Raw genomic sequence first — 24,339 nt, 5'->3', positions numbered from 1 at the left:
GAAGCCTGTTTAACCACAGCGGGTATAAGGCTGTGCGGTAAGTGGCCATTTCCAGGGGGAGCCTTTACCGCCTCCTACTAACCCCCTGGCAATATTTAAAAAAAACAAAACAATTTCTGTCACGCTGGAAATGGTGGGCACTGGGGCCAGCGATACTGCCAGATTGGCACGAGACAACGCCACGGTAGCTCTACTGTGGCAATGTAAAAGGGCCCCTTAGATCTTTGGATGCACACTGGCTGGTTCTTCCTGGACAGGCACAGTATGAGATATGTCATTCAGTTTTTTGGGGGGTGGCTCCTGAGTTATGGAATAACCTCCCGGGATCTATTCGTGCTGATCTCTCATCTTTAAAAACTCACTTTTTTAAAGATTGTTTTTGGAACATGATTGGATTCGGATAACATGTTCCAGTGCTTGCTATTACTCAGATTGCATGCCCCGTTTTAAATGCTTAACTTCAAAATGAGATTACTATATTCTTATTAAACAAAATATTCTTCATAAGTCTGTATGTGTTCAATTGAGTATTCAATCACAAGTTTTTGAGTTGCTGTAAATCAAAGATCCAGTGCTGTGATAAAATGCAGTCAATATAAAGAAAATATAACCAAATAAAAACAGAACGCATCAAAGCTATTCTTAAAACATAGTTCAACAAAATTTTAAATGCTGTCTTGATTGATTGAGTGGTTCTTTCCTGTTAATAATTAGTGGTGTTCTTTTCTTTTCTATTTTAAAATGTTATTTGTAAACCACTTTGATCTGCCTGTCGGCAAAAGTAGTATATCAAGAACCAAAATAAACAACCATAGAGGGGCATTTTCAATATTATGTCTAAGTCTGACTTTGGATGTTTTGCTCAAAGCGTCCAAAATTCAAGTGGGGAACGTAGCCATTTTCAAAAAAGCAAAATGTCTATCTTTATTTATTTATTTTTTAATGGTTATTTGTTAGATGTTTTTGAGCTCTGTGCTTTTATCTTTTTGGTCCATTTTCAAAAATAAAAAAGTCCAAGGCAAAAACGCACAAAAACAAGCCATTGGGATGTAGGAGGAGTCAGCATTCTTAGTATGGCCACACAGACTTCCCAGCAGAACAGTGGGGCACCCCAGGGGGAACTGCAGTGGACTTCACATAGAAGGTCCCAGGTACACATCTTACTGTTACCCCCTTATATTGTATAGTGAGCCCTCCAAAACCCAATAAAACACACACTTACTGTACCCATCTGTACACCACTACAATAGCCCTTGTGGCTGCAGGTGCCACCTGTATGTGGGTACAGTAAGTTTTTGGTGTGGTTTGGATGGCTCACGGTTTCCATCACAAGTGTAACAGTAAGAGTAGATTATGGGCCTGGGTCCCCTTCACCATGGTGCACTGCACCGACCACTAGGCTACTCCAGGAACCTGCTTTCTGCTCTAATAGGACTGGCTATAACATATGAGGCTATCATAGAGGCTGGAATGTATTGGTTCTTTCACATCTTTGGGGGGGGGGGGTGGAGGGGTTCAGTGACCATTGGGGGAGTAAGGGGGATCATTCCTTTATTCCTCCAGTAGTCATCTGGTCATTTAGGGCATTTTATTTTGACTTAATCATTATTAAAACAGGTCTAGACCAAAACGTCTTAGTTTTGGTCTTAGGAACACCCAAATCCCACACTTAATAAGCCCCCTTGAGATTTGGATGCACTGCAGACAAACTGCATAGATAAACATCTGCAAAATGGGTTTCAGAATTAACGATTTGCATGTTTTGGTGAGAAAAACATCCAAATACTGCTTCATGCCACTCTTTAGATGTTTTTCTCTTTTGAAAATGAGCCCCATGGTTCGCCAAAAGTTAGATGTCAGTTAGGCACTAAGTTAGGCGCCTAAGTGCAGTTAAGCACTTGAATGCACTTAGGTGCTATCCTATAACTTGATGCTTATGTGTTCTAGCACTTAACTGCAAAGAGGGCCTTCACATGAGAAGGGCATGGGTGGGTCAGGGGTGTTCCAACTATTTAAGCATGTGCTGTACTGAATATTGTCAGTTAGGTGAAACAAAAGAAGTGTATAGGGCAGCAGATGGAATCACAAGGCGGAGCCAAATACAAAGGAAGCAACTTTATTCAGTGACCCGACACGGCCCTTGTTTCGGCAGACGCATGACACAGGAAGCCCCGAATGTTTGTTACAGACACTCGAAGTAATTGTCATTTGTATTCTCATTTGTTATGAAGTGAAGATCTTCAAGGGAAGACATATTTGGTTGTAACTGTTATCTGACCCCTGATGCAGTATATAGAATACGCTTAGTTGATATCCCAGCCCCTAAAACTATACGCTTCCATTTACACCAACAAAAACGTGGCAAAAATCCCATATTCTATAATAACGCGCATAAATTTAGGAATGCCCACAAATGGCCCCTTTCCCCACCCCACCCATGGCCATGCCCCTTTTAAACTGCACACTTTAGAATGTAGGCGCAGTTCATTACAGAATATGCTTAGCGAGTTATGCGTGTAAATTCTAATTCTCCAAAGACAAGCAGACCAATATTCTCACATATGGGTGACGTCACGTCGGCCCGGAGGACTTTCTAGCAAAGTCTACATTAAAATGAAAAAATGTCCCTCGTCGCGTGGGCAGATGCAGTGCGCATGCGCGCGTCCGTTTTCCCGCTCGCCGCGAGGACACATTCCTCAGTTTTTTTTCTTCTCCGCGTTAAGAGGTGACACGGTGATTGCTGTGCCCGGAGGTGAAGAAAAACTTCAAAAAGTATCCTTTTTTAGTAATTATTAGTATTATTTTTCGTTATTTAAGTTTTCTTTCTTTTAGCCTGCGATTTTATTTAAATCGCTCGTTCGGGGCTTTTTTTCCCTTTTTTTCTTGTGTCCTTTTCTTTTAACGACACAATCGCGTCTTTTGATTTGGCAGGGGCTGTTTTTCCCGATATGTCATCGAAGACGCCCAGCGGCTTTAAGCCTTGTGCCCGCTGTCATCGGGCCATCTCCAGCACTGACCCACACTCGTGGTGTTTACAGTGCCTTGGGCCGGACCACCGCTCGGAGGGCTGCAAACTGTGTCTCGCTATGAAGAAGCGGACACTGCTCTCCCGAGATGCCCAAAGGGAGAAGATTTTTGGGCCCGGTGCCTCGGCGTTGGCGCCGTCCAAATCGGCGCCAGTGAAGTCGGTGCCATCGAGGACAATGCCTTCGAAGCCGGCGTCGTCGAGGTCGACGTCGAAGGAGGCGTCGGCACCGGGAGACCGGGGACAGGCTGCCATTCGACCGATGCACGCTGGGAGCAGTGATGCATCGAGTGGGTCTCCGCCCACCTCGGCGCCTCCTGCTTTGCAGACCCCCCGGGACCGTCCTGCATCGGACCCGGCCCCGAAGAGACGTGTGGATTCCACGTCCTCTTCTCCGGTGCCGAGGAGTCTCGACGACGGGCGTCGGGCGAAGGCCAAGAGGCACCGTCGTCGTTCTCCTTTGCGTCACGGCACCTGGAGCTCCGAGTCATCGATACATTCAATACCCGAGAAGCGTCGGTGCCGAGAGGATCGCTCCCCCTCTATTACTGAGGTACCGACGCGTGGGGTCACTGGCAGCCGAGTCCCCACTCCCCAACATCAGCAGACTTTGCCTCCAATGCCTCAACCGACCCCTCAGCATCTTCCGGCAGCAGCTCTTGATGAGCGTATGCAGGCCCTATTTCCTTTTTTTATGGAAATGATGCAGCAGTGGCAATCGGCACCGAGGTTGTCGGTGCCGACGGTGCCGGCGGTACCGGTGTCGATGACTTCAGAGGCACCGGTGCCGACGGCGTCGGAGGTATCGACCTTGCCGGTGCCTTCAGCCTGTGGTGAGGTCTGTCTCACCGGTGCCGCCTCCGGCGCCGGTGTCTTTGGCTCTCCCGAGACATCGGGGCAGGAAGCTTCGCCGGAGTCTCAGGGACTGTCAACTTCTCGACACCATCATAGAGGCCGTCAAGCCTCTTTGTCGAGACGGGCTCAGATTCGGGCGGCTCTGTCTGAGCTTTTAGCCCCATCTGACAATACCTCATCAGAGGATGATGATGGAATGCATGGGGAGTTCTCTGGTGAGGACTCTCAAGGCATCCCATCTGATTCTACTCCCTCGCCCCAAAGACAGCTTTCTCCTCCCGAGAGCTTGTCTTTCTCCTCTTTGTTCGGGAGATGTCTGCGGCCATCCCCTTCCCTGTGGAAATTGTGGATGAGCCCAGAGCTAAAATGCTTGAGGTTTTGGACTATCCATCTCCACCTACATCTTCTGCCACAGTTCCTTTCCATGAGACTCTCAAGGAACTTATGTTGAGGAACTGGGAGAAGCCTTTTTGTTGTCCAACTGTCCCCAAAAAAGTTGAGTCCCAATACCGGATCCACGGGGAACCCAGTCTCATGCGGGCTCAATTGTCTCATGATTCAGCGGTGGAGGATTCCGCTCTCAGAAGAGCCAAGAGTTCTACGAACTTCTCCTCGGCGCCCCCGGGGCGGGAGTACAGAACTTTAGACTCTTTTGGGAGGAAGGCGTATCAGGCTGGTCTGCTCGCCGCCAAAATTCAATCTTACCAGCTCTACACGAGTATTCATTTGCGGAACTCTGTGAGGCAACTTGAGAGTTTGGTAGACGCACTCCCTCAGGAGAAAGCCGAACCCTTTCGCCAAGTGATCAGGCAGCAGAAGGCGTGTCGCAAGTTCCTGTCCAGGGGCGTTTTTGACACTTGCGATGTAGTATCTCTTATAGCAGCAGCTTCAGAGAGCATTTTCCATCTCACAGATAGGCTGCAGAGAATACCTTCTCCTGCTTCCACCCACCCTACCCCTCTACCCACCCACCCCTAGAATGACATGTCTTATATAACCTCCCTATCAACCCACTCATTACTTTACCTCACCCATTTCTATTCTTCTATCACCTTCTCCCACTACTCCAACCAGAGTTACACCTAATCACACTGACCACCCTTCAACATCTTCTGTCCTTCTGTGACTGTTCTCTTGTGCTTGACTGCTTAAATATTTTAAATTTAAATGCTTTACTTTTTGTCTATTAGATTGTAAGCTCTTTGAGCAGGGACTGTCTTTCTTCTGTGTTTGTACAGCGCTGCGTACACTTTGTAGCGCTCTAGAAATGTTAAATAGTAGTAGTAGTAGTATCTCGCTTCTCTGCTCAAGGTATAGCGATGCGCAGACTCTCATGGCTGCGTGCCTCTAACCTGGAGGAACGAACTCAGCAGAAGATAGCAGATATCCCATGCCGGGGGATCACCTTTTCGGAGAGAAGGTAGAAGAGATGATTGATCATCTCTACCAGCGTGACAACGCTATGGATTCTCTCTCCCACCGGGTGCCTTCTGCATCCACTTCCACTTCTAGGAAGTTTTTTAAGGGAAAAAGAAGTGCTCCTTACGTTTCTAGAAGCCGCAAGTACACTTCTTATTCCCGTCAGCCGGTTCAGGCTCGACCCCAGCCCGCTCGCTCTCGTCAGCAGCAGGCACCGAAGCAGGCCCCTACAGCTCCCCAGCAAAAACCATGGACGGGTTTTTGACTGGCTCCAGCAGAGCATAGCCAAAATCAAAGTACCTGTGCCGAACGATCTACTGGTCGGGGGGGAGGTTAAAATTTTTTCACCAAAGGTGGCCTCTCTTAACCTCCGATCGGTGGGTTCTCCAAATAGTCCGGTCCGGGTACACTCTCAATCTGATTTCCGAACCTCCAAATTGCCCACCAGGAGCTCAGTCTTTCAGCTCCTACCACAAGCAGGTACTTGCAGAGGAATTCTCCTCCCTTCTCAGCGCCAATGCAGTCGAGCCCGTTCCACCAGGGCAAGAAGGGCTGGGATTCTACTCCAGGTACTTCCTTGTGGAAAAGAAAACAGGGGGGATGCGTCCCATCCTAGACCTAAGGGCCCTGAACAAATATCTGGTCCGAGAAAAGTTCAGGATGCTTTCCCTGGGCACCCTTCTTCCCATGATTCAAGAAAACGATTGGCTATGCTCGCTGGACTTGAAGGACGCTTACACTCACATATCGATACTTCCAGCTCACAGGAAGTATCTTCGATTTCGGCTGGGATCACAGCACTTTCAGTACTGTGTTTTGCCTTTTGGCTTGGCGTCTGCTCCCAGGGTATTTACAAAGTGCCTGGCAGTTGTGGCAGCGTCGCTACGCAGACTGGGACTGCATGTGTTCCCTTATCTGGACGATTGGCTGGTGAAGAACACTTCTCCGCAAGAAACTTTGCAGTCCATGCGGATAACTATTCAGGTGCTAGAGATGCTGGGGTTTGTCATCAATTATCCCAAGTCCCATCTCGTTCCAGCCCAGAAATTGGAATTCATAGGAGCTCTGTTGTGCACAAAGACAGCTTGTGCTTATCTTCCAGGACCCAGAGCGGACAGACTTCTGTCTCTGGTTTCCAGAGTGCAAGCGTCTCAGCAGATCACAGCTCGGCAGATGTTGAGATTTCTTGGCCATATGGCCTCCACAGTTCATGTGACACCCATGGCACGTTTACACATGAGATCTGCTCAATGGACCCTAGCTTCCCAGTGGTTTCAAGCCACAGGGAATCTAGAGGATGTTATCCAGCTGTCCATCAATTTTCGCAACTCCCTCAATTGGTGGACCATTCGATCCAATCTGGTCTTGGGACGCCCATTCCAAATTCCTCAGCCAAAAAAAGTGCTGACGACGGATGCATCCCTCCTCGGGTGGGGAGCGCATGTAGATGGGCTTCACACTCAAGGAGCTTGGTCTCTTCAGGAGAGGCATCTCTAGATCAATCTCCTGGAATTGCGAGCAATCTGGAACGCCCTGAAGGCCTTCAGAGATCGGCTATCCAACAAAATTGTTCTCATTCAGACAGACAATCAGGTTGCAATATATTACACCAACAAGCAAGGGGGTACCGGATCTTGCCCTCTGTGTCAGGAGGCCGTGCAGATGTGGCTATGGGCCTGTCAACACGGAATGTTTCTCCAAGCCACTTATCTAGCCGGTGTAAACAACAGTCTGGCCGACAGGCTGAGCAAAATTATGCAGCCTCATGAGTGGTCCTTGAACATGCCTATTGCCAAAAAGATCTTTCGAGTTTGGGGCACTCCATCGATAGATCTTTTTGCTTCCCAGGACACTCACAAGATTCCTCAATTCTGTTCCAGACTTCAGGCCCACGGCAGACTAGCATCGGATGCCTTCCTCCTTTTTGGGGGACAGGACTCCTATATGCGTATCCTCCCATCCCTTTAGTGGGGAAGACTCTCCTGAAACTCAAGCAAGACCAGGGAACCATGATTCTGATAGCACCCTTTTGGCCCCGTCAGATTTGGTTTCCCCTTCTTCTGGAACTTTCTTCAGAAGAGCCATGGAGATTGGACTGTTTTCCGACCCTCATTACTCAGAACGAGGGGGCGCTTCTGCATCCCAACCTCCGGTCTCTGGCTCTCACGGCCTGGATGTTGCGAGCATAGAGGTTGCCTCTTTTGGTCTCTCTGAGGGTGTCTCCAGAGTCCTGTTTGCTTCCAGAAAAGATTCCACACATAAGTGTTATTCTTTTAAATGGAAGAGATTTGCCGTCTGGTGTGACAGCAAGGGCCTAGATCCTTTCTCTTGTCCTGCACAGACCTTGCTTGAGTACCTTCTGCATTTATCCGAGTCTGGTCTTAAAACCAACTCGGTCAAGGTTCATCTTAGCGCAATCAGTGCTTATCATTCACATGTAGATGGTCTGCCTATCTCTGGACAGCCTTTAGTCATGCGTTTCATGAGAGGTTTGTTTTTGACAAAGCCCCCTGTCAAACCTCCTCCAGTGCCATGGGATCTCAACGTCGTTCTCACCCAGCTGATGACAACTCCTTTCGAGCCACTGGATTCCTGTCATCTGAAGTACTTGACCTTAAAGGTCATTTTCTTGGTGGCGGTTACTTCAGCTCGTAGGGTCAGTGAGCTTCAGGCCCTGGTAGTTCATGCACCTTTCCTTGTCTTTCATCATGACAGGGTAGTTCTCCGCACGCACCCAAAGTTTTTACCGAAGGTGGTGTCGGAGTTCCATCTGAACCAGTCAATTATCTTGCCAACATTTTTTCCCCCTCCTCACATAAGCCCGGGCGAAAGCAAGTTGCACACTTTGGACTGTAAAAGAGCACTGGCCTGTTACGTGGAGCGGACACGCCCCTTCAGACAGTCCGCCCATCTGTTTATTTCTTTTAATCCCAATAAGAGGGGAGTTGCTGTCGGAAAACGCACCATTTCTAATTGGCTAGCAGATTGCATTTCCTTCTCTTATGCCCAAGCTGGGCTGACTTTGGACGGCCATGTCACGGCTCATAATGTTAGAGCCATGGCTGTGTCACTGGCTCATCTAAAGTCAGCCACCATAGAAGAGATTTGCAAAGCTGCGACGTGGTCTTCAATCCACACATTCACATCTCATTACTGCCTTCAGCAGCATAGCCGACGCGACAGTCGGTTTGGGCAATCGATGCTGCAGAGTCTGTTTGGGGTTTAGAATCCAACTCCACCCCCCTAGGCCCATTTTTATTCTGTTCCAGGCTGCACTCTCAGTTAGTTGTGTTTTGTTTCAGGTCAATTTCACTTATGTCCTCGCCGTTGCGAGGCCCAATTGACCATTCTTTGTTATGTTGAGTGAGCCTGGGGGCTAGGGATACCCAATTGTGAGAATATTGGCCTGCTTGTCTTTGGAGAAAGAGTAGTTACTTACCTGTAACAGGTGTTCTCCGAAGAGAGCAGGCAATATATTCTCACAACCCTCCCACCTCCCCTTTGGAGTTGTATTCCTCTATTTCTTGGAATTTAACTGAGGAATGTGACCTCGCGGCGGGCGGGAAAACGGACGCGCGCATGCGCAGTGCATCCGCCCGTGCGACGAGGGACATTTTTTCATTTTAATGTAGACTTTGCTAGAAAGTCCTCCGGGCCGACGTGACGTCACCCATATGTGAGAATATATTGCCTGCTGTCTTCGGAGAACACCTGTTACAGGTAAATAACTACTCTTTATCTATTAGTGCTTGTTATTACTTGTTAAGTGTTGTTAAAAATGCTGATTGGTTTGTTAAGCCAATTAAGTTATGCGCGTTGTTATGGAATGCGCTTAGATTTCAATGCAGAACACTAGGCATGATATATGGAATCCAGAAGTATATATAGAATTAGGGGAATAGTGTGCAATCTTTAAGAAGACTGCACACTATTATCAGCCAATGACCTTCTTTGCAAATGACAGCCTAGAATGTTCAAGGCCATAAGTACATAAGTACTGCCACACTGGGACAGACCAAAGGTCCATCAAGCCCAGCATCCTGTTTCCAACAGTGGCCAATACAGGTCACAAATATCTGGCAAGATCCCGAAAAAGTACAATACATTTTATGCTGCTTATCCCAGAAATAAGCAGTGGATTTTCCCCAAGTCCATTTAATAATGGTCTATGGACTTTTCCTTTAGGAAGCCGTCCAGATCTTTTTTAAACCCCGCTAAGCTAACTGGCTTTACCACGTTCTCTGGCAACAAATTCCAGAGTTTAATTACACATTTAGTGAAGAAAAATGTTCTCTGATTCGTATTAAATTTACTACTTTGTAGCTTTATCGCATACCCCCTAGTCCTAGTATTTTTGGAAAGAGTAAGCAAATGATTCACGTCTACCCGTTCCACTCCACTCATCATTTTATAGACCTCTATCATATTTCCCCTCAGCTGTCTTTTCTCCAAGCTGAAGAGCCCTAGGTGCTTCAGCCTTTCCTCATAGGGAAGCCATCCCATCCCCTCTATCATTCTTGTCGCCCCTTTCTGTACCCTCTCCAATTCCACTACATCTTCCCCGAGACGCGGTGACCAGAACTGAGCACAATACTCGAGGTGCGGTCACACCATGGACCGACACAAAGGCATTACAAAGTCCTCACTCTCGTTTTCCATTCTTTTCCTAATAATACCCAACAGTCTATTTGCTTTCTTAGCCGCAGCAGCACACTGAGCAGAAAGTTTCAACGTATCATCAACAACGACACCAAGATCCCTTTCTTGGTCAGTGACTCCCAATGTGGAACCTTGCATTACATAGCTATAGTTCGTGTTCCTTTTTCCCCACATGCCCTGCCCCTTCCTCCTATGTTGGCTTCCTGTTAGACTGGAAATTGACGCAGATTACCACAGTCTGTGGCACTTAGGGTCCTGCTCCGATTCTCACTACTTTTGCCACCAGCACCACCACCGCTGCTGCTGCTACAACCTTCATGCTTTGGACAAGTGGAAAAAAGAGAGAGGGGAGACGAATGAGGGTCTGCTGTTTTGTTTTCATCAACATCTGGGATCACGTGAACATTTAAGTGTTAGAATGGGGTCATATTGGATACAATTTGGGACGTACTTTGTATTTATATAGCCTGAAAATTCTCGGAGTAATAATCAACCGTAACCTATCTCTAGAGATCCAAGCAAAATCCACCATAAAGAAAATGTTCGCTGCAATGTGGAAACTCAAACGCCTGAAGCCATTCTTTCCAAAGGAAATATTCCGGAACCTGATACAGTCAATGGTAATAAGCCACCAACCCAGCATAAAAAACCTGGACAACAGTGACACATCATAACCAAAGACCGCAATGAACTCTACTTGTACCTCATTCCACCACATTATCACTTTGTATTCATTCATACCATTGTTTGTTTAGTCCAGAATCGGCTAACACCGCTAACGGTAATATGTAAGCCACATTGAGCCTGCAAATGGGTGGGAAAATCTGGGATACAAAAGCAGCAAATAATAATAATATTCTGTCTAAGGTCTCCAAGTGCTGTCCAAGTATGAGAAGCAGATCTTCCCTCTCAGAGGGCACTAGCTCTGAATCGTTCCAGCTGCTGTCTGGGACTGGGATTTGGTGGTAAATGCATCAGTACAATTCTCATGACATGCAATTGCATGACATTAATCTACCAAATGTAAAACATCTGTAAAATGAGAAGTAACATAAGAAACTGAAAAGTAAACAAGAATTTAAATGAGGACTTGAAATAACTCTTCCCCCCACATCCCTCAAAACATAACTGCAAGCTCCCAGACCTTTAAAGGGCAACAGTATAACTGCATACGTGTGGGTTACACCCAATATACATGTGTAATTGTATGTGTACTACATGTTAGTCCATAAAATAGCAATAAGAGAATTCTAGAAATGGTGCTCAAAATTTGGCACTGGAAAAAATCACTAAATGCGATCCTATAAGGGTTGTGCCCTTTATAGAATCACGCTTGGCGCCGATTCACACACTTAACCTTAAGCTCCAGACTTACGCCTGCTGAAACCTGGTGTGATGCCCAAGTTGGGTGCGCTGAGGCTGTATTCTGTAACTATGCGCACAACTTTTCAGAACACCCCTGACACGCCCCTCCCTTTTGAGTTACAGGCTAGTAAAGTTAGACACCATGCCTTATACAACAGTGCACAGTCAGATGCATATGCAAATTTTAATGAGTGCCAAGTAATTTCAATAATTGGTTTTCAGCACCCAATTATTGACAGTTAAGGGTTCATTACTCAATTCATTTGCGCTCGCATCTTGGGCGCAGATACAGATCTGGGCACCATCTATAGAATCCAGGGATTAGTGCATAATTGCAAGGGAGCATAGACATGGGCATTGGCATGTCCACACTTCATGCACGTTAAGTTACAGAATGATGTAAGTTGTACCCATATCATGGAACACTTAGGCGTGAACATTTGCGCCTGCCATTGACCTGGTGTTTGCTCCTGATTTTACATGCATTAATGCCTTGATGCTAGCATCCCATAATGGCATTTTGGCACACAGATGCCATTATAAAATTGATGCTCAGCATCAGCTTGTCTACCTTAAGGTTCCCATTTAATTTTGTTCCTGTAGTGTTCAATTCCCTGTAGTGTTCAATTCTGGGTTTCTAATTGGGAACAAAGTAGCTGGATGTCTCCTTCTCCAGTAAAGAATGAGCAAGCAGGGTAAGGAACATTCTGGGACTTCCAAATTAAATCCCCATGGATACTTTACTAGACCCATTTGTATCCTGCCTCTTTACCCCACAAAGAGGGAGGTAATTTTCAAAGGGCTTTTCCATGAGTAATACCCTGTTCATTTGTGAAAATCCTCTTCAGATGTGCTAATCAGATCGCATTGCACATAATATACCTCCTGACGTCTATCTTTCTTTTTTTCTTCTAGAGGGAAAGGAGAATCCAAGGTAAAGCTGAAGAGATCACAGAGCTTCGGGGTGGCTAGTGCCAGCAGTATTAAGCAGATCCTTCTGGAATGGTGTCGATCCAAAACTATAGGGTACAAGGTATAAAACTGGCTTCCCTTTTTCTCTCCATTGCCTGGAATTGCCCTTTCCAAACAGCTATGGCCTTGTTCTCCCTGATGATCTAATGGTCCAACTGACATCCTCACAGGCTTTCTGCTTCTAATACACTGCAATAGAGGTTTTGCCTCTATTGCAAGATTCTTTTCAAATTCTTTTTTTAGCCTTTCTTATTTGCTTCTAACTTGCCAGTGCTTTTTCTGCCTCCTGTTTTCTTCATTTATTTTTCCATTTTTGAAAGATGCTCTTTTATCTCTTATAGTCTCCTTCACTTCACATTTTAACCATGCTGACTATGGTTCGGCCTTCCTTCTACCTTTTTCAACAGGTGGTGTACATCCGGTCTGGGCTTCCAGGATGATATTTTTAAACAACATCCATGCCTGATTTAAACTCTTGACCTTTGCAGATGCTCCTTTTTAACTTTATTTTTAACTATTTTCTTCATTTTATCATAGTTTCCCTTTCAAAAGTCAAACTTTCCATTATAGAATACTAACAACAGGTTAGATATGGGTATATAAATTAAGTGTGAAGGACTAAGCCAGGTTGCCTCTGGCCAGCCCTGGGAGCCTTCCCTCTGTTGCAACGTCCTGTTGCTGCATGGGTAGGACACAGCAGAGGGAAGGCCTAGAGGCTGTCAGGAGGCAGTCTGGCTTAATCACTGCCAATGAACATAGCAAGATTGGAGGACTGCAGGGTTGGAGGGAGGGAGAGATGCTGGACCTATAAGGAAAGTAGGAAATGGAGGAGAGAGAGACTGGACTGAGGAGGGAGAGGGTGAGATACTGGATCCATGAAGGAAGGGAGGGAAAGATGTTGGACCATGGAATGCGGAGAGGGTCATGGGAGAGAGAGGGAGAGGTGCTGGCCATGGGGTGGGGAGTATGGGAGAAAGGGAAGAGAGAGGGGAGAAGCTGGACATGGGAAGGGACAGAGACACAGCAAAGAGACGCTGAATGGGAGAGGGAGCATAGGAACAGGGACAGAGAAGTGAGGATAGGGGGCAATGCTGGACACAGAGGGGTAATGCTGGACACAGGGGGAATGCTGTACATAGATACTATACTATACTATATTATACAGCGCTTCTAGTCCACAAAATACCTGATCAGTTCGTTGCAGATTACATAAAGAAGTCTGGCTCAAACCTTCCAGGAAATACAGTAAAAATTCACAATTAAAACAAAATTAAACTCCAAATATTTTCTCGAATTAGCATTTTATGAAAAACAAAATAATTTGAAATAATTTCAAACTACTGGTGCCTGATAATATAATGAAGAATTAAATATAGATTTATATCTAAGCTGTCTAATAGAAGGAAACTGCAGCAACATCAAGTTACCCATTCTATAAGCAGAATTAGAACAAAGTAAATTGACCCAGTTAGCAAGATAGAAAGGTGCTAAACTGAGCCCTTGCTTCAATTGGAAGCCAGTGAAGCTTCTTAAGAAGCGGAGTAGCTGATTCAAATCTAGAAACTGAGAATATTAAGCATGCTGCAGTGTTCTGTACTAGTTGTATTTTGCTTACTAATGTCCTTAAACTACGTACAAATATAGCGCCCCTTTTACTAAGCAGCGGTAAGCTTACCGCTCACTAAACAGGAAGTCCTTTCGGGCTACCGCAGCAGCCCGGCGGTATTTCCCACCCCTAGTGCGCCATCGTATCTGGCACTACAAAAATATATTTGTTTTTGTAGCACCGGGGTGTACCCCGTGGTAATTGGGCAGTGTGACATGCTGCCTGGTTACCACTGGATTAGCATAGGAGCCCTTACCGCCACCTCAATGGGTGGCGGTAAGGGCTCCCCCCGAAATGGCTACATAGCAAGTGCTTGCTGCGGCTTGGTAAAAGGGGCCCATAATATTGCAGTAGTCCAATCTACTCTAAATTCCATAAAACCAAAAACTTTACATATTGATCTTAGCTTTCACATAGTATAAAAAGATTTTAAGCCATCTGTCTAACATGATCAAAAAAGGTCAACAGACTATCCACTTCGACTCCTAAAATTCGTGAAGATTTCTCAAAGACAAAAGAATCAGTTCCTATCTGAAAATTTCAGGAAAAGATGAAAGGGAAGAGGGAGGGTGGAGATGCTGCACATTAATGGAGAGTGGAGATGCTGCACATTAATGGAGAGGAGGGGAAGAAAGGAGATGCTGAACATGGATAGAGAGGAAGGGAAGAGAGAGGGAGGAAATGCTGCACATGGTTGGAAAGGAAAAGGAGAGAGAGGAGGAGATACATATGGATAGATAGAAAGGAAGGGAAGAGAGAGGGAGGAGATGCTGCATATGAGTGGAGAGGGTGGGAAAAGAGGAGAGAGGAAGGAGATGCATATGGATGGAAGGGAAAGGAAGAGATGCTGCACATGAATGGAGGGGAAGGGAAGACATAAAAAACTAGATAGATTTGAAAAGGAGGCAGAAAAATGGAATAAAACTAAATGTGAAAGATCAGTGGCAGAGATGGATATAGGGCAGGAAGTGAATAAAGAAGGAGAGAAAAGAAAATAGCAAATGTGCAGACGGTCTTGAAAATAGAATTAAGAGCACAGACAGGGAAACGGAAACAGAGACTGGGAGCAAGATGATTAGAAAAATAAAATTGCTAGACAACAAAGATAGTAAAAATGATTTTATTTTCAGTTTAGTGACTGAAATGTCAGTTTTGAGAATTTCTATCTGCTGCCTTTATATTTTGTACTGTACAGGAGGAAATGCATCTTTCTACTTTTCTGGTGTTGCCATACATGCAGAGTCTGGCATCTTAGGGTTTCAGTTTAATTTTTGTCTATTAGCACTTTTAATTCGTGATTACTTTAGTATTTAAAGAGGGGCTGTCACCACATGTTCTTATGGGGATAGATGTTGACACGCATTGGTCGATGCCTTGGCCCTATGTGGAAAGATATTTGTTGGCTCTCCTTCAGTCCTTTTGGACTCAAAGTGGCTCCAACTTAAAGAGTAGAAAAAAACCACTGCCCTAACTGCTTAACACATGGTAGTAAAATGGCCCTTTATTGTAGATCCATCATATCAAATTTAGAATCAAAAGTGGTAATCACCTTTCCTGTTACTAGATGCATATGGATGGAAATGTAGAGGGACAAACAGATGCATGGATCGTCAACAAGAGGCATTCTTACTCTAGTGCTGGAAATTGCCCTTATAAATAGGTACATTTCCTGCTAAAAAACAAAAAAAGATTTGAAAATAGCAATAAACAGCTATTACCAGTGTTTCAGAGCCAAGATGCAGGAGCCCTGTTAAGTAAAATGTGAGAAACTGATGGCTCTGTTCTCCAGCCTTTCATGTGACTGGAAGTCTTTATTGCGTTTGGGCATTATCTCCTAATTACAGCACTTAGAATAGTAGCACAACAAGGCAGCTTTTGTTAAGTGATCTGCCATAAAACGGCAGGGAGACTGTTTGAATGAACTTTGCCCTCCCTGGTTACTACTTGGAGACGGATAGTTTTGTTCCATGAAAGGAATGATCCAGAATGTCAGCATGCACACAGATAGAAGTACAGACTTACTGAATTTGTCCATTTGCATTCAGGTTGCCATGGTGTAACCAGCACGTGTGTCTCTGTAGTAAATTGTAAGTGTCTCGGAATGCAAAGGTTCAGTGAACAATTTGATAAAATTATCCAGGCTCAACAAACTGTTCGATGAACCTGGTTTGACGATGTTTATGCATTTCTATTCTTAATGAGGTTTTGCGAGGCTTTGAGGTTGCTACTCTTGTGAAATTGTGCCAGTCTCGGTGCCAGTATCTACATAGTTCATAGAAATAAATACGTGTGGTGTTCCAGAATGTGGAAGTGGCAATTTGTCATCGGTGACAAATTCTGAAACTTAGTTGTGGTTCACAGTTTCTGGATGGTCTTACTGGGCCAACCACATCAGGTGTTAAAAATGGGTTAGCCCAGTTGTCCATGTGGCCAATGGAGATATGTGAAAAAAATCTGTGAAATTCATTAGCTTTTAGCTTAGTCCCCTTGTCCATAGAGAAATATTGATGTCTTGATGCAGCAGATCTAAAAAGCCACAACTTGGCAAAGTTGAGGGTAAGCCCACTTTTCCATAAGAAGAGCATCCATTTTTAGCTACCTGAAAATAATTGTAAATGTTTTCTTTCTTGCTTGCTTTCTTTGAGATTTATTAACAACCTTTATGCAGAAATTCACCCAAGGTGGAGGAGTGGCCTAGTGGTTAGGGTGGTGGACTTTGGTCCTGGGGAACTGAGGAATTGATTTCGATTCCCACTTCAGGCACAGGCAGCTCCTTGTGACTCTGGGCAAGTCACTTAACCCTCCATTGCCCCATGTAAGCCGCATTGAGCCTGCCATGAGTGGGAAAGCGCAGGGTACAAATGTAACAAAAATAAAATAGATACTATTGGAGATTCTACATGGAATGTTGCTACTATTGGAGATTCTACATGGAATGTTGCTATTCCACTAGCAACATTCCATGTAGAAGGCTGCACAGGCTTCTGTTTCTGTGAGTCTGAAGTAATGTTACTATTCCACTAGCAACATTCCATGTAGAAGGCTGCGCAGGCTTCTGTTTCTGTGAGTCTGACGTCCTGCACATACGTGCAGGATGTCAGACTCACAGAAGCAGAAGCCTGAGCGGCCACATTGGTGATCTGCAAGGGCCGACTTCTACTATTGTTCACAGGCAGCTCCTTGTGACTCTGGGCAAGTCACTTAACCCTCCATTGCCCCATGTAAGCCGCATTGAGCCTGCCATGAGTGGGCAAGCACGGGGTACAAATGTAACAAAATAAACATAAAACCTTACAATTTCGTAACAATAGTAAAGTGACTGAATATAAGAATAAATATAGTCGATAAGGTAAACTTGGAAATGGCAAATTTAAATCTAGTAAAAGGACTAACATAAAACAGTACCAGAAATATATACATTTAACAATACCGTAGAACAATTATATAACGGAAATACGAAAAATAGTAGTACAATACAAAAGATTCAATAATAGATAGTATGGAAGAACAGTCAACTAGCATAGATATAATACAATGTCTGCACACTACCAATGTAACACCTAATAAACACCTTAGAACATTTGAATAATATAAATATGATGCTAGTGCTGTTCCTAAGATACAATGAAACATCTTACTAAGTAGCCGAGGGGCCAAGTACAGATATATATAGATAGGAACAAGATGGGTAATGCAGAGTCATCTGCAAAAGAGAAGGCAAATTATATGTACAATTAAACAAGATACGAAGAGGCAGTCTAAGTTACAAGGTGAGTGGCAAACTAGTCCATGTGTGGAGTGAGTGGATAGTCAGCTACCACATGTATTAAAGGCTTGGGAGAAGGGCCAGGCTTTCACCTGCTTCCTGAAGTAGCAGTAGTCTTTGACTAACCGTTAAAACAAAGGTAATGTAAGGTAGTGGTAAACCCAATGACGACATTGATGGCAGCCAAACGTGGTATTGTACATTAACATCTGCATTCAGCCAAGGAAAGTTTTTCAACCTCCACTGAATTCTTTTTTTGTGTGTTACATTGAGTATCAAGTCACTAGAACTGGAGGATTACATTAGCTATTGATTCTATGTTGAACTCTAACGATTTGGTTATTTTTTAACAGAAAATTGATATTCAGAACTTCTCCTCAAGTTGGAGCGATGGAATGGCTTTCTGTGCGTTGGTCCACTCCTTCTTCCCCGAAGCCTTCGACTATAATGCTCTTGACCCAGCCAATCACAAACAGAATTTTGAACTGGCTTTTTCCACAGCTGAGTAAGTAGTGGTTGGAAACTACCAGTATATATACATCATCCTGCTAAACCCTCACCCAGTCCTTAATCCCAGCATTAGCATTTTAAACAAAGCTCCTTTATATGGCATCACATGGATAGCTTTGTTTGCCCCTCCCTTTCTCAATAGAAGAGAGTCAGACAGCTGAAGAATTAGGGTAGTATTTGAAAATAGAGGGACAGAGGACAAAGTCCTAGGGCTTCATGACCAGACTGATAACAGCAGCCAGATATACCAGTAGGATGGGAAGCCAAACTTTTTTTCATGTTATTTTATAGGGTGTTATTTTGTTTTGTTTTTTTCCATTCTGGAATAAATGACAAGAGTGCTCATTCTTTGCAAAGAAGTGTGCACTATGTGAAAGAAGACACACTGTTCTTAAAGAGTGCACACAATGTAGAAGAGGGTGCACTTTCTTAAACAGTGCACACTATGTGAAAGAGGGTGCACTCTTCTTTATCTGAAAGAGGGCATTCTTTTCTTTAAAAAGTGCACTGTGTGAAAGAGGGCATACTTTTCTTAAACAGTGCACATTAGTGAAAGAGGGCATACTTTTCTTAAACAGTGCACACTATGTAATAGAGGTTGCTCTTTTCTTAAAGAGTGTGCACTATCTAAAAGTGGGCACACTTCTTAAAAAGTGCACTCTATATGAAAGAGGGTGCACTTTTCTTAAAGAATGTGCACTATGTCAAAGAGGGCACTCTCTTCTTAAAAAGTGCACTCTATGTGAAAGACAGCGCACTTTTTTTTTTAAGTGTGCACTATGTGAAAGAGGGTGCACTCTTCTTTATCTGAAAGAGGGCATTCTTTTCTTTAAAAAGTGCACTGTGTGAAAGAGGGCATACTTTTCTTAAACAGTGCACACTATGTAATAGAGGTTGCTCTTTTCTTAAAGAGTGTGCACTATCTAAAAGTGGGCACACTTCTTAAAAAGTGCACTCTATATGAAAGAGGGTGCACTTTTCTTAAAGAATGTGCACTATGTCAAAGAGGGCACTCTCTTCTTAAAAAGTGCACTCTATGTGAAAGACGGCGCACTTTTTTTTTTAAGTGTGCACTATGTGAAAGAGGGTGCACTTTTCTTAAAGAGTGTGCACTATGTGAAAGAGGGTTCACTTTTCTTAAAAAGTGCACACTATAAGTGATCGAGGGTGCACTCTTAAAGCATATGCATGCACTATCAGGAAAGAATGCCCAGGTCTTGTATATTCATAGTTTTAGGGCAACCTTGAACAAATCCCATTGATCTCTGTACACTATGCATTTTATAGACATAAAGAACTCAATTCACTTAGCTTTGTTCCTATAGAAACGTAGTGGGAGAAAAACCTTAATGCAAAATGGAAGAGTATTCACGTGATAGAACGTATTCACTCCCTGTGCCCAATTTACCTAAACATAACTTATAAAGACATTGTTTCTATACTTGTCTGTCTCAGAGCTCAATCAACTAAACAGACTTTTTAACCCCCAAAGATTTGCTATATACATGCTTTGGTGGTATTAAACTGGAGTGGAGGAGTGGCCTAGTGGTTAGGGTGGTGGACTTTGGTCCTGAGGAACTGAGTTTGAGTCCCACTTCAGGCACAGGCAGCTCCTTGTGACTCTGGGCAAGTCACTTAACCCTCCATTGCCCCATGTAAGCAGCATTGAGCCTGCCATGAGTGGGAAAGTGCAGGGTACAAATGTAACAAAAATAAAATAAAGCATTTTGAAATGCAATTTGGATAAAAGTCACTGTTTAGCTCTAAATTCAATTGTTATTAGAATTCACAGTCAGGCAGCAAAGGAGATATCAGAGGACAGGATGGGGAGGGAAGAGATTTCTGCAGAAACTGTGATCTGAGCGCATGCAATCATTATCAACCCAAGTAGCTGTTTGCCAGCTTACTTTGGACACCTTTCAATAATTATTTTGGCCATTGACACAAAGGAAATCTTCTTTCTGAATAAAATCCTCAGATATTTTGTCCTGTTATAAAACCAATTAATGGCAAAAAGTCAACTCCCTGTGACTGTCTGGCAGAAAGCTGACTTGGGCACGTGCCTCTCTGTTCTTCTGGGGTGCAGGTCTCCACTTGCCCTAGACAACTCACTCTCGACTTGTCCTTCCTAATTCATCTCTGGACCTGCCCACTTGCATTCCTCCCTCTCCCAGCTGGCTTGAGGAGTGTACTCTTTTCCCTGTTTTTCCCCTCCATTGGCTGCTAACAGGCTTACAATTTGAACTGGGCTCCATAGTCTGTGCTTCCAGCTGCAATATTGGAGCCAGCTGGCAGAGGAGGCAGATGCCAGTGAGTGTGCTCTTCTCTTGCAGATGGGGGGGGGGGGGGGGGGGCGGGGGATGAAGAGAGAAGGACAGTGGGAGAGGAAGGGAGGGAGGAAGGAAGGTCAGTCATTCCCAGACTGCAGGAGAGGAGTGAGCAGCCTCAAATGCAAATAAAAAATTATGAGAAATCCCCTCCCCATAATGAAACTTTCAGTGGGGGACTCATGATAAAATCAAGTCCCTGGTTACCATTCACTAAGACTGGCAACATCATGTGTGTTTAGAGCACCGAAATGTGAAACATTAAGGGAGTCCTTTTACCAAGCGGAGGGAAAAAGGTCACTGCACTAGCAGCGGGGGCTGTTTTTCCCCATGCGTCAGGGTCCTTTTTACCACAGCGGGTAAAAAGCCCCCAGACACACATGGCCAATGCAATGGGGAGCTCTTTCCGCCACCCATGCAGGCGGCGATAAGGGCTCCTACACTAACCCAGTAGTAACCGGGCAGCGTGCGGTGATACCCAGTTATTGCTGGGTTACCGCTGCGCAAGCCATTTCTGGGGGGTTTTCATTTTCTCCCGGAAATGGCGCACACTCAAGGTGGGACTTCTGCCGGCGGCTGTGTTGGGCCAGCAGTAGTCCCGGAAGAGCAAGCGATAAGCCCGCATTGGGATTACTGTAAAAAGGCCCCTAAGAGAGCTGGTGAAGCATAATCAATCCAACCCCAAATCTCCCCTCCTCCAGGTAAGGAGCAATTCTGTGGTATAGGTGTTAACATTTAGGTACCCATTAGATGTGTACGTGTCTAACATTTGCCTAAGCACTATTCTACAAATACCTGGTTAACTTACATAATGCATATTTGCAAGGTGGTATACATGTGGGCGGGGCATAAATGGAGCATGGATGGGGCTTACAGAATAGTATAAATTACTACTACTACTTATCATTTCTATAGCGCTACTAGACGTACGCAGCGCTGTACACTTGAACATGAAGAGACAGTCCCTGCTCGACAGAACTTACAATCTAATTAGGACAGACAAACAGGACAAATAAGGGATAAGAACAAAGAGTAGCAAGATTCTGTGCAGAATCTCAAAGCGTAGCAAGATTCCAAAATCCCAAAGACTACTACTACTAGTACTACTACTTATCATTTCTATAGCGCTACTAGACATACGCAGCGCTGTACACTTGAACATGAAGAGACAGTCCCTGCTCGACAAAGCTTACAATCTAATTAGGACAGACAAACAGGACAAACAAGAGGTAGGGACAAAGAGTAGCAAGATTCTGTGCAGAATCCCAGAGAGTAGCAAGATTCCGGAATCTCAAAGCATAGCAAGATTCCAAAATCCCAAAGACTACTACTACTACTTATCATTTCTATAGCTCTACTAGACGTATCCAGCGCTGTACACTTGAACATGAAGAGACAGTCCCTGCTCGTAAGTTAAGCAGATATCTGCAACAGCAGTGTTGCCAACCTTGTTTATTTCCCGCACGTTTGGCCTTATTTTTTTTAGGACTTGCGGGTTTTTTTTAGGAATTAGTGGGCAGCTTATTTTTGGGCTTGTCGCCATCGCCACTGCCCAAATTCTGGGGTTGGCAACATGGTAAAATTCTGTGCGGGGAACTTACTTAGTGTGAACTATTGTCAATCTGATCACTCCAGCCAGCTCTCTCAGGCACTATTGGCTGTCTAGGTTGCAGAGGCGGTGCCTGCGCGGATGCTCTGGGATTGGTTGCTTCCTCATCTGTTCAGCCAATTGAATTTGGGCAGTTGTGAATTAACTTGTGAGTGCTGGAGGGCCAGCTACTCTGTTCTCATGTACTTCCTTCAATAACACTCTCACTCTGGTGCCGTGGTCTGTGCAAACTAGTACAAAAACCTTCCAGGAAAAGGGCAGAATAAGGCAAAGTCTCATCAGCAGTGCAACTCTGCGGCTCCTTGTATTTGGGCTGCTGAAGTGGACTGTGGACAGTGCGACTCAGCCAAATTTCCTGTGATTTTTGTTTGCTCTGTTTCTTTACAAACGGAGTTACTCTAGGTAAGTTAGTTAATTGTTATATATTACTACTACTACTTATCATTTCTAAAGCGCTACTAGATGTATGCAGCGCTGTAAACTTGAACATGAAGAGAGAGTCCCTGCTCGACAGAGCTTACAATCTAATTAGAATTAGGACAGACAAACAGGACAAACAAGAGATAAGGGAATATTAAAGTGAGGATGATAAAATAAGGGTTCTGAACAAAGTGAATAAGGGTTAGGAGTTAAAAGCAGCATCAAAAAGGTGGGCTTTTAGCTTAGATTTGAAGACGGCCAGAGATGGAGCTTGACGTACCGGCTCAGGAAGTCTATTCCAGGCATATGGTGCATCTTATTTAAATTTTACAGTGTGCGGGAGATGAAAAACCTAATTCAAACAAAGTTTCTTCCATCACTGTGTTGTACTTTCTCCCCTCACATAAGCAAAGCATGCCAACCTGCATTTTGATAACGTGCAGAACGATACACGTGGCTGGCATTGCATCAGTCTTATTAGCTAACATTAAACACATAATACTGTCTGCGCTCAGCTCCTTTGCTTGATACTTCATTACACAAGCATGTTCAGTCTTCAGACCGTCAATGTACAGATAATACGGTGTTTTAGACATCTAGCAGAAGGCTGGTAGATAGGAGCCGATACTGCCATTCCAGCTGCAGAATCTGTATGGGGGGGGGGGGGGGGGGGGAAGGCACATGCACCAGTGCGCAGCTTCCGCTGCGTGGGTTAGGCGATCTACCGGCAAGAATCTGCATATTAAATAGCAGTTGTAAAGTTCTGCTTGTACTTTCTTTGGAGTAATTTCCAAAGGGAAAGTATACATATATCTTCCCTTTGAGTATTGGTGTACCTCATGTGCTGCCTTCTGATAAGCATATTAGTGTTTTAGCGTATGATTAAGCTTCACACCAAGCAAAAATAATGGGCTTATTTTTAGGCTTGTTTTTGAACTGATATCTCTTGTTTTGTCCTTGTTTTTTTACGCAAAATGTGCTTGTTTTTCCACAACTACCTGGCAACAATGTGCAACAGTTAGGTGCTACTAACACTCAACCAGGTCTGTAGAAGGAAAGGGAATGGGGCTTGATATGCTGCCTTTCTGTGGGGTTTTTTTGTAACTACATTCAAAGTGGTTTACATAGTATATACAGTGGAGGAGCGGCCTAGTGGTTAGGGTGGTGGACTTTGGTCCTGAGGAACTGAGTTCGATTCCCACTTCAGGCACAGGCAGCTCCTTGTGACTCTGGGCAAGTCACTTAACCCTCCATTGCCCCCATGTAAGCTGCATTGAGCCTGCCATGAGTGGGAAAGTGCGGGGTACAAATGTAACAAAAAAAAAATACTTGGGGCAATGGAGGGTTAAGTGACTTGCCCAGAGTCACAAGGAGCTGCAATGGGAATTGAACCCAGTTCCCCAGGATCAGAGTCCGCTGCACTAAGCACTAGGCTACTCTTAAATGTTAAATATATACTTAGTTATGCCAGAATTCTGTAGAGGAAAGTTGGTGCCATTTTGCTTTATAGAATAGAGATTTGGTTTAGACCTTTTTCAGTTGTAAGTCAAGGCATATTACATTCAGGTGTACAGAGCTGCCCCGGTACTGGGTGACCTCGAGCTAGTCCTTTCCCATGTGCGTGCTGCTGATTTTACACTTCAGCTGGGAGTTCTTCACATGATTTATCTTGCAAGGCACTACATACGCTCTGAATTTTACGAATGTTACACAGTACATGATTATCCCATCAGACTGGAATGCGATGGGAGTTGCAGCAGAACATTTGTTGAACTTTTGTTAAGTATTGATAAAACCCAGCAATAA

The 24,339-nt window shown here is 44.5% G+C and overlaps 1 protein-coding gene across 1 annotated transcript in view; it reads left to right on the top strand.

Annotated features, from left to right (window-relative positions):
- SMTNL2 (smoothelin like 2) overlaps nt 1–24,339 on the top strand; it is a 178,544-nt gene that overhangs the window by 142,313 nt on the left and 11,892 nt on the right. Inside the window, exons 7-8 of the mRNA XM_030185854.1 lie at nt 12,239–12,356; nt 18,021–18,172. Coding sequence (XP_030041714.1) covers nt 12,239–12,356; nt 18,021–18,172 — 270 coding nt within the window. The remainder of the gene's footprint in view (nt 1–12,238; nt 12,357–18,020; nt 18,173–24,339) is intronic.

This window comes from Microcaecilia unicolor, chromosome 13, assembly GCF_901765095.1.
Source record: "Microcaecilia unicolor chromosome 13, aMicUni1.1, whole genome shotgun sequence".
Taxonomy (NCBI): domain Eukaryota; kingdom Metazoa; phylum Chordata; class Amphibia; order Gymnophiona; family Siphonopidae; genus Microcaecilia; species Microcaecilia unicolor.
Note: the sequence above shows the minus strand (reverse complement) of the source record. Positions and strands in the feature narration are given on the sequence as shown.